General features: G+C 69.1%; 2 protein-coding genes across 4 annotated transcripts; both read left to right on the top strand.

Moving 5' to 3' along the window:
• The first annotated feature begins 4,291 nt into the window (after positions 1-4,291).
• NR4A1 (nuclear receptor subfamily 4 group A member 1) lies at positions 4,292-10,777 on the top strand. 2 transcript variants are annotated; one of them, XM_055697128.1, is made up of 8 exons: positions 4,292-4,839; positions 7,653-7,940; positions 8,273-8,461; positions 8,704-8,833; positions 8,940-9,091; positions 9,188-9,390; positions 9,493-9,671; positions 9,798-10,777. In XM_055697128.1, the coding sequence occupies exons 1-8, from the start codon at positions 4,294-4,296 to the stop codon at positions 10,052-10,054; spliced, it is 1,944 nt and encodes a 647-aa protein (XP_055553103.1). In that variant the 5' UTR covers positions 4,292-4,293; the 3' UTR covers positions 10,055-10,777. The 2 variants fall into 2 exon arrangements, with proteins under 2 accessions (XP_055553103.1, XP_055553104.1); XM_055697129.1 differs by lacking the exon at positions 4,292-4,839 and having other exon boundaries at positions 4,954-8,461.
• Positions 10,778-13,701: 2,924 nt separating this feature from the next.
• Positions 13,702-15,981, top strand: ATG101 (autophagy related 101). Of its 2 annotated transcripts, none has more exons than XM_055697140.1 (3): positions 13,702-13,888; positions 14,622-14,910; positions 15,039-15,981. In XM_055697140.1, the coding sequence occupies exons 1-3, from the start codon at positions 13,809-13,811 to the stop codon at positions 15,441-15,443; spliced, it is 774 nt and encodes a 257-aa protein (XP_055553115.1). In that variant the 5' UTR covers positions 13,702-13,808; the 3' UTR covers positions 15,444-15,981. The 2 variants fall into 2 exon arrangements, with proteins under 2 accessions (XP_055553115.1, XP_055553116.1); XM_055697141.1 differs by having other exon boundaries at positions 13,880-13,956.
• The last annotated feature ends 1,193 nt before the right edge of the window (positions 15,982-17,174 follow it).

The raw sequence follows: 17,174 nt of genomic DNA, 5'->3' as shown, positions 1-17,174 counted from the left end.
GCACGCCTGCCTGCTGCAGGGCTGCACGCGCACACGCGTGTGTTGTGTACCGGTGCGTGTGCGTGGGCCCTGGCGGGCTCCCTGCCACCCTCCTGCCTTGTCCCCGTTCCAGGACGGTTCCGTGCTTGGACATTTATGGTCTGGCTCCCCGGGGTGCACTCGTGGTGCCCGCCAGCACCCGGCTGTGGTCAGGGCACCCCGTCCCCGGTGTGGCCGTCACGGGATCCCCCGTGGCACCTGCCACCCCACGTGGAATCTATTTTTAGCCCCGAGCGGGGGGCTGCGTGTGCCCAGGGATGGGCTGGCACCAGCTGAGCGGGCACCCGGAGCAGCCCCGGTGTGAGCGGCAAACATGGGCCTGGCAGGGTGCCAGCGCCGGCCGTGGGCACCTGGTGGGACCACCGGCACCCTCCTGGCCTGTGGGCACCCACCCGTCACCGCCTGGCACCTGGGTACACAGTGGTCACTGACACCCACCCAGCCCATGGGCACCCTGCACCCCCCCTGCACCCACCCACCCCAGCCCATGGGCACCCTGCAACCCCCTGCACCCACCCGACCCCAGTTTCATGGGCACCCTGCAACCCCCCTGCACCCACCCACCCGGCTCGATGGGCACCCTGCAACCCCCCTGCACCCACCCACCCAGTTCATGGGCACCCTGCAATCCCCCTGCACCACCCACCCAGCTCATGGGCACCCCTGCAACCCCCTGCACCCACCCACCCAGTTCATGGGCACCCTGCAACCCCCCTGCACCCACCCACCCAGCTCATGGGCACCCTGCAACCCCCTGCACCCACCCACCCGGCTCATGGGCACCCTGCAACCCCCCTGCACCCACCCACCCGGCTCATGGGCACCCTTCAACTCCCTGCACCCACTCACCCGGCTCATGGGCACCCTGCAACCCCCCTGCACCCACCCACCCAGCCCATGGGCACCCTGCAATCCCCCTGCACCCACCCACCCAGCCCATGGGCACCCTGCAACCCCCCTGCACCCACCCACCCAGTTCATGGGCACCCTGCAACCCCCTGCACCCACCCACCCGGCTCATGGGCACCCTGCAACCCCCCTGCACCCACCCACCCAGCTCATGGGCACCCTGCACCCCCCTGCACCCACCCACCCAGTTCATGGGCACCCTGCAATCCCCCTGCACCCACCCACCCAGTTCATGGGCACCCTGCAATCCCCCTGCACCCACCCACCCAGCCCATGGGCACCCTGCACCCCCCTGCACCCACCCACCCAGCTCATGGGCACCCTGCAATCCCCTGCACCCACCCACCCAGCTCATGGGCACCCTGCAATCCCCTGCACCCACCCACCCAGCTCATGGGCACCCTGCAATCCCCCTGCACCCACCCACCCAGTTCATGGGCACCCTGCACCCCCCTGCACCCACCCACCCAGCTCATGGGCACCCTGCAATCCCCTGCACCCACCCACCCAGCTCATGGGCACCCTGCCACCCCCTTGCACCCACCCACCCGGCTCATGGGCACCCTGCAACCCCCCTGCACCCACCCACCCGGCTCATGGGCACCCTGCACCCCCCTGCACCCACCCACCCAGTTCATGGGCACCCTGCAACCCCCCTGCACCCACCACCTGCCCTATGGGCACCCTGCAACCCCCTGCACCCACCCACCCAGCCCATGGGCACCCTGCAACCCCCCCTGCACCCACCACCTGCCCTATGGGCACCCTGCAACCCCCCCTGCACCCACCCACCCAGCTCATGGGCACCCTGCACCCACCACCCAGTCCGTGGGCACCCTTCAATCCCCCTGCACCCACCCACCCAGCCAGCCCATGGGTGCCCCGCAATCCCCCGCACCCCCCACCCAGCTGCTGGGGCAGTGAGAAGGCCTGGCTGGTGGTCACAGTGTCCCCATGAGCCAGGGCTTCCCCCCCAACCCCCCCCCCCACCGTGGCCTTGCCGGGGTGGCCGGGCTCGGTTTCCCTCCCCCGGTACCGGCGTGGGCCAGGCGGCCTCTCCGGGGTACAGCTAATCCCGGCTGCGGGGGCCACTGGTGTCACCCTGCTGCCACCACCGGCTCGGCGAGGGGTCACAGGCTCCGCGACCCCCGGGGCTTTGAGATCCCCAGCAGCTCCGGGCCCCCCGGCTCCCGGCCGTACCCCCGGGGCTGGCACCGGCTGTGCCCCCCCCCGCCCCTTCTCCAGCCCCGGTTTGCACCGGAGGCAGCCCCGGTACCGGCCGCGCCGTCGGTGGGGTGCGGGGTCCCCGAGGGATCCCTGCGGGGGAAGCCCCGGTGATGCCGCGGGATCCCGGTGACGTCAGCGGGAGCCATGACGTCACGGGGCCCCCGTCTGGGGCGGGCGGCGCGCGGGGCCGCGGCGGCGGGAACCGGGGCCGGAGCGAGGTAACGGGCGGCGGGAGGCGGCGGCCAGTCCCGGGCTGTCACCTCCGGTACCCCCGTATCCCCCTCCCTGGGCTCCCGGTGCTGCAACCCCCCGGGCCCCTCCGGTCCCGGGCTTCCCCCCTCCCGGTGGTGAAACCGGGCAGGGTCCCGGCACCGGGGGGTCCCGGCAGCTCCTCCCCGGGCGCGGTGCCCGCCGTGCCGCCCCGACGCTTCGGGGATGGGCCGGTGCGGCTGCGGCTCCCGGGGTACGGCGGCACCGGTCCGAGGGCGGCTCCGCTGCCCCGGTGGGGCCGTGCCGGGGGCTCCGCTGCTGCGGGGGGCACTAACGGGGGAAGGGGACCTAACGGGGGGGGGGGGGCACTAACGGGGGGACACACTAACGAGGGACACACTAACGGGGGGGGGGGGCACTAACGGGGTGTAACTAACGGGGGGGGGGGCACTAACGGGGTGTAACTAACGGGGGTGCCAGCCCCCGGGGGACGACTGCGCACGGCGAGTCGGGTCTACCAAGACCCCCGGTTCGGCCCCGGGAGCGGGTACCGGTGCGGTACCGGAGGGTCCCAGGGGGGTTGCAAGGTGGGTGCTGGAGGGCGGTAGCGGAGGGTACCGGGGTGGTATCGAAGGGTACCGGGCGGGGGTACCGGGGTGGTACCGGAGGGTCCCGGGGGGGTTACAAGTGTGGTACCGGAGGGAGGTACTGGAGGGTCCCGGGGGGGGATACTGGGGTTGTACCGAAGGGTACTGGGCGGGGATACCGGCGTGGTACCGAAGGGTAGCGGGCGGGGGTACCGGGGTGGTACCGGGGGGTTACAAAGGTGGTACCGGAGGGGGGTACCGAAGGGTACCGTGCGGGGAATACTGGGGTTGTACCGAAGCGTACCGGGGGGGTACCGGCGGGTCCCGGGTCGGAGGTACCGGCGTGATACCGGATGGTACCGGGGGGGATACCGGGGCCCTCCCCGCTCCTCCCTCGCCCTCCCCGGGCCCGGTGAGCTCATCTTTCCAGCCCGCGGGCGGTGTTCCCGGCGCTGGGCGCCCGCCAGCAGCCGCCGTTCTTTCCATCGCCCCGGCCAGAGTCTCCCCGCGGGGACCGGGCGGGGGCGGGACCCCGTGTCGTCCCCCCCCCGCCCCCGCACACAGGCACCAAGCAGGAGGAGACCGGGGGGTACCGGCACCGGGAACGCTGGGCACCGAAGATACCGGCTCAGAATGGCACTGGGCTAGCGGCACCGGGGATACGGGGGAGCACCGGGGATAGTGGCACCGGAGGGGCACCGGGGATGGGGGCACCGATAATGCCGGCACCGAGGGGGCACCGGGGTTAACGACAACGGAGACACCGGCACCAGGATGGGAGTATCGGGGATGGGGGCACCGGAGATACCGGCACCGAGTGGGCACCAGGATGGGGGTACCGGGGATGGGGGCACCGAGGGAGCACCGAGGATAACGGCACCGGAGATACCGGCACCGAGGGGGCACCAGGATGGGGGTACTGGGGATGGGGGCACCGGAGATACCGGCACCGAGGGAGCACCGGGGATAACAGTACCAGAGATACCAGCAACGAGGGGGCACCACGGATGGGGGCACCACGGATGGGAGCACCGAGAAGGCACCGGGGATGGGTGTACCGGGGATGGAGGCACTATGGATGGGGGCACCGAGAGGGCACCGGAATGGGGGCACCAGGGATGGGGTCACCGAGAGGGCACCGGGAGGGGGTACCGGGGATGGGGGCACCAGGGATAGGGGCACCGAGAGGGCATCGGGATGGGGGTATCGACGATGAGGGCACCGTGGATGGGGACACCGAGAGGGCACCGGGAGGGGGTACCGAGGATGGGGGCACCAGGGATGGGGGCACCGAGAGGGCACCGGGATGGGGGCACCAGGGATGGAGGCACCAGGGATGGGGGCACCGAGAGGGCACCGGGATGGGGGGTACCGGCGATGGGATCACCGAGGGGACACCGTGGGTACCGGCCCCGAGGACCCCAGCAACCCCGGGGACCCCTGCCCACCGCGGTTCACCATTCCCCCCGCTACCGACATCGGGAGCCTCCCTCCCCCCTCCCCCCACCTCCGGCGGCCCCGGGAGCCCCGGGAAGGCAGAGGGAGAGGGGGAGGGGGATGGGGATGGGGATGGGGATGGGGGGGCGCCCGTTCTATTTTTAGCCGGGGCCGCGCGGGTATTTTTAGCGCGGGCGCCGCGGTTGCGTCAATGGAACCCCGCGTGCGTCACGGCCGCGCCCCCGCCGGAACCGCCCCCCCCGCGCCTTGTACGGCGCCGCCGTGCGTCACGGGCCCGCGCGCCGCCCCGCGCGTCACCGAGCGCTTAAGAGAAAGTAGTGGCGGGGCCGGAGCCCGGCGGAGCCCGCGCGGCGGCGGCGGCGGCAGCGGAGCGGGAACCGGAGGAGCACCGCCGGGTACCGGCCCCCGGGTATGGGAGGGGGGTGGGGATCGGGGGTGGGGGGGATGGACCGGGAAAAGCAGGGTCGGGGGGCACGGTGGTACCGGGGGGAGGCGGGGCGGGCATCCCGGGTGGCGGCGGGGAGGGCATCACGGGGGCAGCCGGGTCGGTCGTCCTGGGTGGCACCGGTGGGAGCTGTGTCTGTCGTCCCGGGTGGCACCGGAGAGGAGCGAGGAGGGCATCCCGGCGGGGCCGGGGTCGTTCGTCCCGGGTGGCACAGCGGGGAGCTGTGTCTGTCATCCCGGGTGGCACCGGAGAGGAGCGGGTCGTTTGTCCCCGGGGGGGAGCCGGGTCGGTCGTCCCGGGTGGCACCGGAGCGGACCGGGTCGGTCGTCCCGGGTGGCACCGGGGGAAGCCGGGTCGGTCGTCCCGGGTAGCACTGGGGGCAGCTGTGTCTGTCGTCCCGGGTGGCACCGGAGAGGAGCAGGTCGACTGTCCCCGGGGGGAGCCGGGTCGGTCGTCCCGGGTGGCACCGGGGGGAGCCGGGTCTGTCGTCCCGGGTGGCACCGGGAGTAGCTGCGTCTGTCGTCCCGGGTGGCACCGGGGGAAGCCGGGTCGGTCGTCCCGGGTGGCACTGGGGGCAGCTGTGTCTGTCGTCCCGGGTGGCACCGGAAAGGAGCGGGTCGACTGTCCCCGGGGGGGGGGCGGGGTCGTTTGTCCCGGGGGAAGCCGGGTCTGTCGTCCCGGGTAGCACCTGGGGGAGCTGCGTCTGTCGTCCCGGGTGGCACCGGGGGGAGCCGGGTCGTTCGTCGCGGGTGGCACCGGAGAGGAGCAGGTCGTTTGTCCCCGGGGGGAGCCGGGTCGTTTGTCCCGAGAAGCCCCGAGTCGGGTGTCCCGGTAGCACCGGGGGCTCAGAGCAGCAGGCGTCCTGCAAAGTGCATGTGGTCGGGCATTCCCGGGGGCACCGGGGGGAGCCGGGGTCGGGCATTCCCGGTGGCACCGGAGGGAAGCCTGGTCGTGTGTCCCGGTGGCACCGGGGGCTCAGGGTGGTGGGTATCTTGCAAAGTGCAGGGGGTCGGGCATGCCGGTGGCACCGGGGGGAGCCGGGGCTCGCATCTGAAAGCGACGCCACCGGGGAGAGTCGGGAGTCGCGGTGGAAGGGACCGGGCAGTGCGTGCCGTGCGGGGCTGGCCTTTGGGCGCACCGGGGAGAACCACGGAGGAGGCACACGGGGTGGGGGCTGGCAGAGCGAGGGGTCCCGTTCCTGGGGGTCCCGGGGTGAGGAGCGATGCAGGACCGGGACCCGTATCTCGGGGCTGTGCTGGGCTACGGGACAACAACGGGGCTCAGCCCCCATCCCAGGACCGCCCCCCCCCCCCCTCCCCGGGATCCAGGCGCAGCCAGGGAGAGCCCAGGGGCTGCGGGGGGACAGAGCCACCCCCAAACCGGGCATCACCCGGGAGCCATGAGCAGCGAACGGGCAGCAACGGGCAGGCAGGATGGTGCTGGCAGCACCGGCTACACCGCGGTACGGGCAGTGCCAGGGCCTGGCAGCAGCCGCGTTTTGGCGAGGTACGGCAGCAGGTGCCGGCAGGGCTGTGGGCAGCGTTACCCACCCCCGGTGCTGCCGGCTGCTCTCTCCCACCCGCAACCCAGGACTCGGTGCCAGGGGCTACCACTAGCCCACGCAGGCAACAACCTCCAAGCCTGGGCACGGGCAGCTGCCTGCGCTCCCAAACGAGGAATCTGCAATTACTGCCCAAGCCGTGGGCGGCCGCCACGGGAACCCATGCCCGGTCCCCTCGGGGGAAGGGGGGGTCATAGCAGCGGGGGGGGGGACACCCCAAATGCCACCAGCGAGTGAAGGCAACAGCGTTCGGATGAGGAAGCGACGGAGGAAAGGTTGAGGCTTTGCATAGCCCGGCCAGCGATTTGCAGCCGGGATTTGCATGTGGGCAAGCAAAAGCATGGTGGCCCCTGGTGCCATGTCCCCAACACGGCCTCGTGTCCCCTGGCCGCATGCCCCGTCCCCTCCGCACCCACCGAGCTTGGCACAGCCCTAGTCCCCGGTAAATGGGCACAAACCCCACCGTGGCACCGGCAGTGGGTCGGTGCCACCCAAGTGGGTGCCAAGGCTGGACCCCCGGCTGGATAATGTTAACCCCAGCTCCTGGGTGGGTATCGGTTTTCTGGGTGCCGGGAGGAAACCGGGGAGCGGCGGGGGAGCCGGTGGCGGTGCCGTGCTGGGGCTGCAGCGGCCGGGGGCCAGGCACGCCATGACCTTTAAAGGTCTGCGAGATGAATTACATTATCGTCTTGCCATCGAGAACGCTCCTGGCTTGGCTTTCAGCTGGACCTGGGACTCCTGTTACGTCTTATGCAGAGCTGGATCCGGGGGGAGGGGGCTGCCAGGACAGGGGAGGGGGCTCCTCTCCCCCGGCAGCCGGTGGAGCTGGCTGAGGTTGCTTTGCCAAAAGGCTCCGAAATGGGGTACTGGGGGGGGAGCGGGTTCCTCAAGCGCTGGGTCAGCCCCGGCTTTGGCTTCCCCCGGTCAGCCCCGGGACTTGGGAAGCCGCCGGCCGCATTCCTCCCTCCTTCCCTTTCGGTGCCTTTGCTAAGCCAGCGTTTTGGGGAATGTCCTTTGCGCCCATTGGGTACGGCGTGACCTTTCCCGGGGATGCCGGTGGCCACCACCGGGCAGCCAGCAGCCCCAGAGGTCCGGCTCCCGGGGAAGCCCCCCCCGTGGTTCTTCTCACCTTGCCCTCCATCCTCCACCTGGATGGATGGATGGATGGTGGTGGTTGGGGGAGGGGGTCTCCGCCGACACCCTGTTCTCTCCACAGAGATGCCCTGCATCCAGGCGCAGTACGGCACGGCGGGCACCGGCCCCTGCGATCGCTGCCCACCCGAGCTGCTCAGCCCCGAGGGTGGCCGCTTCCCCATGGAGGTGGCCGGAGCGGACCTGGCGGCCGCCCCTGCCTTGCCCAGCTTCAGCACCTTCATGGAGGGCTACGCCGGCGAGTTCGACGCCTTCCTCTACCAGCTGCCGGCCAGCAGCCAGCCCGCCGCCGCCGCCGCCGCCTTCAAACTGGAGGATTTCCAGGTCTACGGCTGCTACTCCGGTGCTTTCGGTGGGCAGCCGGACGAGACCCTCTCCTCCAGCGGTTCGGACTGTTACGGCAGCCCCTGCTCCGTCCCCTCGCCTGCCACCCCGGGCTTCCAGCCGCCCCAAGCTCCGAGCTGGGAGGGCTCCTTTGGGGGGTACTCGCCCCTGCCGAACTTCGAGGGTGGGCAGCCCTGGGCTGAGCCGGCCAAGGGCAGTGGGTCACAGCCCCCTTTCTTCGCCTTTGGCCCCCCAGCCCCCAGCCCTGGTGGGTCCCCTGGGACCCTAAAGGGGCAGCCAGGCCCCTCGCCCCGCCTGGACCCGCAGCTGCTGGACACGGACACCTTCGCCCCCGCGCAGGGCTCCCCGGGGGGCTTCGCCGGGCTGCCCCTGGCTCCCGTCTCGCCGCTGCTGGAGGGGCCGGCGCTGACCCCCACCAAGGTGCGCAGCCCCGGGGCGGGCGAGGGCCGCTGCGCCGTCTGCGGGGACAACGCCTCCTGCCAGCACTACGGCGTGCGCACCTGTGAGGGCTGCAAGGGCTTCTTCAAGGTAAGGGAAGCCGCCCTACACCCCGCGGCGGGGATATTCCCACAATGCTTTGCAGCAGCAGGAGGATGCTGCAGGTCACCCTGGGGAAGGGCAGGGCGGGGAGCGCGGCCCCCGGGAGCCCTCCCCACGGATGTGGAGCCGGATGCCGGGTTGGAGCGGGAGGCAGGGGAGGACAGAAGGGCTTTTGTTTGACGACACAGCGCCCCGGGCTGAGCTGGGGCTGCTCCTTCCCCGCCCCGCAGCGCACGGTGCAGAAGAACGCCAAGTACATCTGCCTGGCCAACAAGGACTGCCCCGTGGACAAGCGGCGGAGGAACCGCTGCCAGTTCTGCCGCTTCCAGAAGTGCCTGGCCGTCGGCATGGTCAAAGAAGGTACTAGGGTCCCATCCTGGGGTGTAGGGGGGGTCCTAGCAGGAGTGGACCCCGCTGCTGGCTGCGCTGACGACAGATGCGCTCATGGCATGTTCCCTCGCCGCAGTGGTGCGGACCGACAGCCTGAAGGGGCGGCGGGGCCGGTTGCCCTCCAAACCCAAGCAGCCGCCGGACGCGTCCCCCGTCAGCCTCATCACCTCCCTGGTGCGGGCGCACATCGACTCCATCCCCAGCGCCACCAAGCTCGACTACTCCAAGGTAGGGCTGGGACCATCCCACGGCATCCCCGGGGTTGTGGCGGGGGCCGGATCATGACACACAGACACCCACCCCCACCCCCAATCCCCATGGCAGTTCCAGGAGTCGGCACCGTGCCAGTTGGAGAAGGAGGACTCGGTGGACGTGCAGCAATTTTACGATCTGCTCACCGGCTCCATGGACGTCATCCGCAAGTGGGCTGAGAAAATCCAAGGTTTCACCGAGCTGCCCAAGGAAGACCAGGATCTGCTGCTGGAATCGGCCTTCCTCGAGCTCTTCATCCTCCGTCTGGCGTACCGGTGAGCCCCCCGTACACCGCGGTGCAACGGGGAGCCTGGGGTTGTGCCGGGCTGGCCGCGGGGGTGACACGTGTGTGTTTGTGTGTGGGGGTGTACCCGCAGCTCCAAGCCGGAGGAAGGGAAACTCATCTTTTGCAACGGGGTGGTGCTGCACCGCCTGCAGTGCGTGCGGGGCTTCGGCGAGTGGATCGACGCCATCCTCGAGTTCTCCCAGAGCCTGCACCGCATGAGCGTCGACGTCCCCTCCTTCTCCTGCCTCGCCGCCCTCGTCATCATCACAGGTGAGACACACACACACCCCCCCCGCCATGCCATCGCTCCCCGCCGCTGTCCCCTTCCCCACCCTGCGGCCATCACCCTGGCCTCATGCCTCTGCGTGTGTGTGTCTGTCCGTCCCCCCCCCCAAGACCGCCATGGGTTGAAGGAACCGAAGCGGGTGGAGGAGCTGCAGAACCGCATTGTGGGGTGCCTGAAGGACCACGTGGCAGCGGGGGGGGCCGAGCCCGGTCGCCCCGGCTGCCTCTCCAAGCTGCTGGGCAAACTGCCCGAGCTGCGCAGCCTTTGCACCCAGGGCCTCCAGCGCATCTTCTACCTGAAGCTGGAGGACCTGGTGCCACCACCGCCCATCGTCGACAAGATCTTCATGGACACGCTGCCCTTCTGAGCCCCCACCTGGGGGGACTGCCACCAGCCCCTGGGTCCTCCCCAGGGACGCCCAGGTGTCCCCCCTCAGATGCCTGGGTCCCCCTTGGGGTTACTCAAGTCCCTGCCCCCCAGATGCCTGGGTCCCCTTGGGATACCCAGGTGTGTCCCCCCAAGATGCCTGCATCCCCCTTGGGGACACCTGGGTGGCCCCCCAGATGCCTGGGTCCCCCTTGGAGACACCTGGGTGGCCCCTCAGATGCCTGCATCCCCCTTGGGGACACCTGGGTGCCCTCTCAGATGCCTGGATCCCCCTTGGGGACACCCGGGTGCCCCCCCCCAGATGCCTGGATCCCCCTTGGGGACACCCAAGTGCCCCCCCAGATGCCTGGATCCCCCTTGGGGACACCCAAGTGCCCCCCCACATGCCTGGGTCCCCCTTAGGGGACACCCAGGTCCCCCATGTGCCTTCACGGTGCCGGGCATGACGCACAGCAGCCCTGGTGCCTTCCCCCCCCCGAGGGGGGGCATCGCCGGCGTGATGCTCCCCTTCCCCCCCATGTAAAAATGCCCCCGTTGTAAATAGCGAGCGACTGGATCCTGTACAGAGTGGGGAGCGCGGGGATGGGGAGGGGGCTCCGCCCCCCCCCCAGCCTCACCCCCTCCCCTTTATATTATTTTTTTTTTCTTTTTTTTTTTTTCCTCCCCTCTTTTGGCCATTTTCTGTATATAAACCGAGAGCTGCTGAAAAGGGCCGTTTCTCTCCTGTGTCCACCCTGAATAATATCATCTATATTTAATATACAGTGAATTAAAGGGGGGGAGGGGAGGGGGGGGGGCAGAGTGGCGGGGCTGGGGACAGCCAGAGCTCACGTTGCCCACGCCATTGCCCTTGAACCGTCACTCACCCCGGTGACAGCGGCTGCCACAGCCCCACACCTGCCACCCGCCTGATTTATCCTCCCTAAAATAACCGGGAAGCGTGACCGTGTCCCCCCGCCGTGTCCCCTTCCCCCCCCCCCCCCGCCGTGTCCCCAGGGATGTGGCCATTGGCAGGGCCAGCCCTGGTGGCAGTAGGATGGGGGAGGGGGTAGTGGTGGTGGCAGCTTTTGGGGTCCTTGTGCCAACACGGGGGGTCTTAGGGGGTTGGGGACGAGGTGGGGATGGGGTGTTGGGGGGGTGTTAGGGGGTTGGGGGGGGCCTTAGGGGGGTGGGGACACGGGGGGGGTCTTAGGGGGTTGGAGGGGGCCTTAGGGGATTGGGGATGGGGTGGGGGATGGGGTGTTGGGGGGGGTCTTAGAGGTTGGGGACGAGGTGGGGGATGGGGTGTTGGGGGGGGTCTTAGGCGTTGGGGACGTGGTGGGGGATGGGGTGTTGGGGGGGGTCTTAGGGGTTGGGGACGTGGTGGGGGATGGGGTGTTGGGGGGGGGGCATGCCAGGCTGATGTGGTCCCCCAGCTTGTCCCCTGCATCCTGCTGGGGACAGCCTGGCCCCGGAGCAAATGTTAATGGGGACACCAAGGGCCGGTGCCGAACAAGGGCCACATTGAGGCGCTGGGCTGGGGGGGCCCCACAGCGGGACACAACAAGGGCCCCTCTGTGTGTGTCCCCCCCCCCGCCATCCGCCCCCGCCCCGGGGAGGGCGCTGACGCACGGCGGGGCCGCGGCCGGGGGGTCCCGGGCTGGGGGGGGGGGGGGGGGCAGGAGGGACTTGGCCAGGGGGGCATGGGGGGGGTACTGGCATGGCATGGCAGGGATCTGCTCCGCTGTGGGGCAGGAGGGGCCATGCCGTGGGGCAGGAATGGCTGTGCCATGGGGCAGGAGGGCCATGCCATGCCGTGCCATGCTGTGCCGTGCCATGGGGCAGGAATTGCTATGCCGTGCCATGCCATGCCATGCCGTGGGGCACGGATGACCATGCCATGCCATGGGGCAGGAACGGCCATGCCATGCCATGGGGTAGGAACGGGCATGCTGTGACATGCCATGGGGCAGCAATGGCGGTGCCATGCCGTGCCATGCCATGGGGCAGGAATGGTCATCACACGCCATGCCATGGGGCAGGAGGGCCATGCCATGCCGTGCCATGCTGTGCTGTGCCATGGGGCAGGAATTGCTATGCCGTGCCATGCCATGCCATGCCGTGGGGCACGGATGACCATGCCATGCCGTGGGGCAGGAATGGCCATGCCATGCCGTGCCATGCCATGGGGTAGGAACTGGCATGCTGTGTCATGCCGTGGGGCAGGAATGACCATGCCGTGCCATGCCATGGGGCAGGAATGGCCATGCCATGCCGTGCCATGCCATGGGGTAGGAACTGGCATGCTGTGTCATGCTGTGGGGCAGGAATGACCATGCCGTGCCATGCCATGGGGCAGGAATGGCCATGCCATGCCGTGCCATGCCATGGGGTAGGAACTGGCATGCTGTGTCATGCTGTGGGGCAGGAATGACCATGCCGTGCCATGCCATGGGGCAGGAATTGCTATGCCGTGCCGTGCCATGCCATGCCGTGGGGCACGGATGACCATGCCATGCCATGGGGTAGGAATGGCCCTGCCGTGGGGCAGGAATGGCCGTGCCATGCCATGGGGTAGGAACGGGCATGCTGTGTCATGCCATGGGGCAGGAATGGTCATGTCATCACGTGCCATGCCGTGGGGCAGGAATGGCCATGCTGTGCCGTGCCATGGGGCAGGAATTGCTATGCCGTGCCGTGCCATGGGGTAGGAACGGGCATGCCATGGGGCAGGAATGGCCATGACAGGATATGGGGCAGGAGTAGCCATGCCATGGGGTAGGAACAGCCATGCCATGCCATGTCATATGTCTGTGCTACGGCACAGACACGTGTGTCATGGCGTGTGCCCGGCCCTCCGCCCGGTGACATGCCACAGCCACAGCCCTCCCTGCTGTTTACACCAGGACACTTGTCCCCATGGCAGTGTGGGTGGCCTGATGCCAATGCCCCAGATCCCCGTGTCCCCACGCCCCTGTGTCTGTCGTGTCCCCATGTCCACCCATCCCCCTGTCCCTGTGTCCCCCATGTCCCCATGTCCATCCATGTCCCTGTGTCCCCTGTGTCCATCCATCCCCCATCCCTGTGTCCCCATGTCCATCCACGCCCCTGTCCCTGTTTCCCCTGTGTCCATCCATCCACTTTCCCTGCATGCCTGTGTCCCCATGTCCATCCACCCACTGTCCCTGTGTCCCCCATGTCCCCATGTCCATTCACCCCTTGTCCCTGTGTCCCCCTGCCCACCGTGTCCCTGTCTCCAGTATCCCATGTGCCCCCTGTCCCTGTACCCCTTTGTGTCCATATGGTCCCTGTGCCGCTGTGCTCCCATGTGTCCCCATGTGTCCCTGTGTGTCCCCATGTACGTCCCACTGTTCTCTCTTTGTCCCCCGTTGCCGTGTCCCCCCGTCCTGGACCCTGGCACTGCGGAGGTCACCGGGGTCACCGGGGGTCACCGGACCCCAGCCCGGCTGCAGTACCACGGAGAAGCCTCCAGCCCAGGGGGCGCTGTGCGCTCAGGAGCGCCCCGAGGAAGCGAGCCGTTCTGCACAGCGGTGGGCCCAGCTCGGTGGCACCCTGTCCCGGAACGAACCAAGCCGGCAGCGGTGCGGGGAGGTGAGCCCCGGCACGGAGGCGGCGATTCCGCCCCCGGGGTCTCACCGCGATCGGAACCGGCATCGTAGGGCACGCGTGAAAAATAACAGGCGTACAGTGAGAAAATGCGGCTGCTGCGGCGGCAGGGGCCGCCATTGCAGTAGATGCTGTGTGCCGACCCCCCCTACGCAGATGGGCTGCTCCACTTCCCTCCTCCCCGCGGTCAGATGGTCGGGCCCGGGCGGTGAGTGGGGGCCGGCGGCCGTGAGGGGCCCGGGGCCCGGTACCGGGGGGTTCAGGAACCGGGAGAGGGTGAGGGGCCCGGTACTGGGAAGTGAGGGGGGCTCGGGCCCCGGGAGGGGGTAAGGGGCTTGGCACGGGGGTGGTGAGGGGGGCTCGGCCCCTGGTACCGGGGCGCTCGGGCCCCGGGAGGGGGTGAGGGGCCCCGGTACCAGGGAAGTGAGGGGGACTCGGGCCCCAGTACCGGGGGACTCAGGACCCGGGAGAGGGTGAGGGGCCGGGTACCGGGGGACTCAGGACCCGGGAGAGGGTGAGGGGCCCGGTACCAGCGGGTGAGGGGGGCCCGGGCCCCGGGAGGGGGTTGAGGGGGTCCGGTATCGAGGGGCTCAGGACCCGGGACCCCGGGAGAGGGTGAGGGGGCCGGTACCCGGCGGAGTGACAGGGGCTGAGGCCCTGGCTGGGGGCTGAGGGAGGCCTGGGGCCCTCTGGGAGAGAGTGAGGTAGGGGGGTGGGCCTGGATCGGGCCCCCTGGGTCCCTGTGGGGTGTGAGGGGTCCCAGATCGGGCCCTTTGGGTCCCTGTGGGGTACTGGGGGGCCCAGACTGGGACCCCTGTGGGGTGGGGAGGGCACACACAGGGACATCGGGGCCCACAGGTGGGTAAAGGGGTTTGGCAGAGGGGCTGTTACCCAAGCAGCAGCACAACTAACTCCCCCCAACATCCTTTTTTTCCCTGCAGAACCCGCTGTTGCGCTCCCCCCAGAGCCACCCCCGCCATGAACTGCCGCGCAGAGGTGCTGGAGGTGTCGGTGGAGGGTCGGCAGGTGGAGGAGGCCATGCTGGCCGTGCTCCACACCGTCCTGCTGCACCGCAGCACTGGCAAGTTCCACTACAAGAAGGAGGGCACCTACTCCATCGGCACCGTGGGCACCCAGGACGTGGACTGCGACTTCATCGACTTCGCCTACGTCCGCGTCTCCTCTGAGGAGCTGGACCGGGCCCTGCGCAAGGCTGTAGGGGAGTTCAAGGTAAGGGACCCCCTCAGCAAGGCCAAAAGTGGGAGCTTAAAAACCTGCGGGCTTTAACGTGTCCTCGCCTGCGAGGGGAAGGTCAGTCCCTGGCTCCCCCCGAGCGAGGCTGCGTGCTCTCTCGGCAGGACGCCTTGCGCAACTCGGGCAGCGATGGGATGGGGCAGATTTCGCTGGAGTTCTACCAGAAAAAGAAGTCACGCTGGCCCTTCTCGGATGAGTGCATCCCCTGGGAGCTGTGGACCATCAAAGTGAATGTGGTCAACCTGGCGAACGAGCAGGAGCGGCAGATCTGCCGGGAGAAGGTGGGCGAGAAGCTCTGCGAGAAGATCATCAACATTGTAGAGGTGATGAACCGCCACGAGTACCTGCCCAAGATGCCCACCCAGTCGGAGGTGGACAACGTCTTTGACACCAGCCTGAAGGACGTGCAGCCCTACCTGTACAAGATCTCCTACCAGATCACGGACTCCCTGGGCACCTCGGTCACCACCACCATGCGCCGCCTCATCAAGGACACACTGGCCCTGTAGGGCTGGGTGCCACCGAGGCAGGTTTCCCTGCGTCGTGGCACTTCTCTGGCACAGCCCCTGCTTCTTTGGGACAGTGTCTCTGGTTGGATCCTTCCTCTCCGCCTCCAAAAAGCCTCTGCAAGGAGCTGGACTTGGCCTGGCCCTTAATTGGGGGTTGCTGCTTGTTTGGTTTGCACCAAGGGGCGCTTGCCCATCCTGGAGAACCGGCTTGGTGGCTTCTGGGTTGGTGGCGAGTCCTCGCGGCAGGAGCTGCTGTGTGGTGTCAGCACTGGCTCGGTGCTGGGCTCGTGGCCTGGCAGAGCGGTGCTGGGGATCAGCACGGAGCAGGGATGGATCCAAACCCCGGCCGGCCCGGCCCATGGCCCCTCTCCAACTCGCTCTGTGTGGCACAGCCAGTGCTGGCCTTGTCCTTTGTCACCGCCTGTCCCCCCCGCCACGGTGGCAACCCCATCCCTGGGACTGAGCCGCTTCCCTGCGGGGCGCGGAGATGAGCTTGCTGCCTCTTCTGGGGCAAAAATAAAAAATATTTCTCCTTTCAGGTGGAGTCTGGTCACGTCCTGGCTGTGGATGGTGCTGGCAGCCACAGGACAGGGGGGAAGCAGGTGCCGAGGCTGCGTGGGGGACCCCATCGTGGGGTTCACTGGCTGCAGTGGGGAGTGGCAGGGCTGGGTGGTGGGAGGGGGGGGGCCTGGCACCCCCCAGGGCTCAGTCAGTGCTGCCCCCACCCCCCGGGAGCGATACACCAAGTGGGGCAGCCCCCCAGGTGCACCCAGGGGAGGGGACCGGCTGATCCCCGGTCCCTGCAGGGTCCCCTCCGCAGCACCGAGGGGGGGGAAAAGCTGCTTTTTATCCCCCGGGGGGCGGCATCCACTGGGCTCCGTCTTCTCCGCAGAGTGAGGGGGGGCCACATGGGCAGCTAAAGACGGTCCCTGACATCACTTAAACCCTCCCGTCAGTCCCAGCGGACCCGCACTCCGGCTTGGGGGAGGAAGAGGAGGAGGAGGAGGAGGAGATGAACGCCACGCTGGTGCGAGCCGACGTGTGGGCGGCTGAGGCCACCCGTATCGCTGTCGTCCTGGTGCTCTGCCTCGCCGTCACCTTCGCCCTCTTCTTCCTCGGCTGCAACCTGCTGCTGCAGGCGGAGAGCCTGGCAGCACCCCCGGCGCAGGGGGAGCGGCGGCAGTCCCGCGAGGCCGAAGGCGCTGCCGAGGGGGCGTAGGGACCAGCGCCAGCCCAGAAGACGCAGGGATGGACGGACGGACGGACGGACGGATGGACACCAGCGGCGTTGCCCGTGGTACTTGGGGACGGAGCAGAACGCTGCTGGGGGCTGCAGCGACCCCGGCTCGTACAGATGGATTAAAAGGCAACGGGGCCAGCAGAGACACTGGGGGGGACCGGTCCTGAGCTGGGTCTGGATCCGGCCGTGGGTGCGGCAGTGCTGGTAATCCCCCCCAAGAGGATTAGCGGAAACTTTTATTCTGTTGCAGAGCTAATCCCTGGGCTGGTGGGGCAGGCGCGGCTCAGGGGGGGAGCCCAGGCACCTGCGCTGCCATGGGGGCCGCATCCTGCCCCACGGCTGCTGCGGGGGCGCTGGGGGCCACATCCTGCCCTTCCCAGCCTCTTCTACCCCCACTGCGGAGATGCCAGGGCCACATCCTGCCCCCCCAGACCCTTTCTGCCCTTCTCCTAAGGATGCAGTGACCGCATCCCACCCGCCCCAGCCCTTCA

This window comes from Falco cherrug, chromosome 19 (genome assembly GCF_023634085.1).
Source record: "Falco cherrug isolate bFalChe1 chromosome 19, bFalChe1.pri, whole genome shotgun sequence".
In the NCBI taxonomy this organism is placed as follows: Eukaryota; Metazoa; Chordata; class Aves; order Falconiformes; family Falconidae; genus Falco; species Falco cherrug.
The sequence above is the reverse complement of the archived record's forward strand: the minus strand, read 5'-3'. Positions and strand labels throughout refer to the sequence as shown.

What these genes read in the sequence shown, in the direction of transcription:
- NR4A1 (XM_055697128.1), top strand. Translation starts at nt 4,294, where the DNA reads ATGGAGGCACCAGGGATGGGGGCACCGAGAGGGCACCGGGATGGGGGG. An exon ending in CCAAGCTCGACTACTCCAAG is followed by an intron (nt 9,092 to 9,187) that starts GTAGGGCTGGGA and finishes TCCCCATGGCAG; the next exon opens with TTCCAGGAGTCGGCACCGTG. An exon ending in CGCCCTCGTCATCATCACAG is followed by an intron (nt 9,672 to 9,797) that starts GTGAGACACACA and finishes CCCCCCCCCAAG; the next exon opens with ACCGCCATGGGTTGAAGGAA.
- ATG101 (XM_055697140.1), top strand. Translation starts at nt 13,809, where the DNA reads ATGCTGTGTGCCGACCCCCCCTACGCAGATGGGCTGCTCCACTTCCCT. An exon ending in CAGATGGTCGGGCCCGGGCG is followed by an intron (nt 13,889 to 14,621) that starts GTGAGTGGGGGC and finishes TTTTCCCTGCAG; the next exon opens with AACCCGCTGTTGCGCTCCCC. An exon ending in AGGCTGTAGGGGAGTTCAAG is followed by an intron (nt 14,911 to 15,038) that starts GTAAGGGACCCC and finishes CTCTCTCGGCAG; the next exon opens with GACGCCTTGCGCAACTCGGG.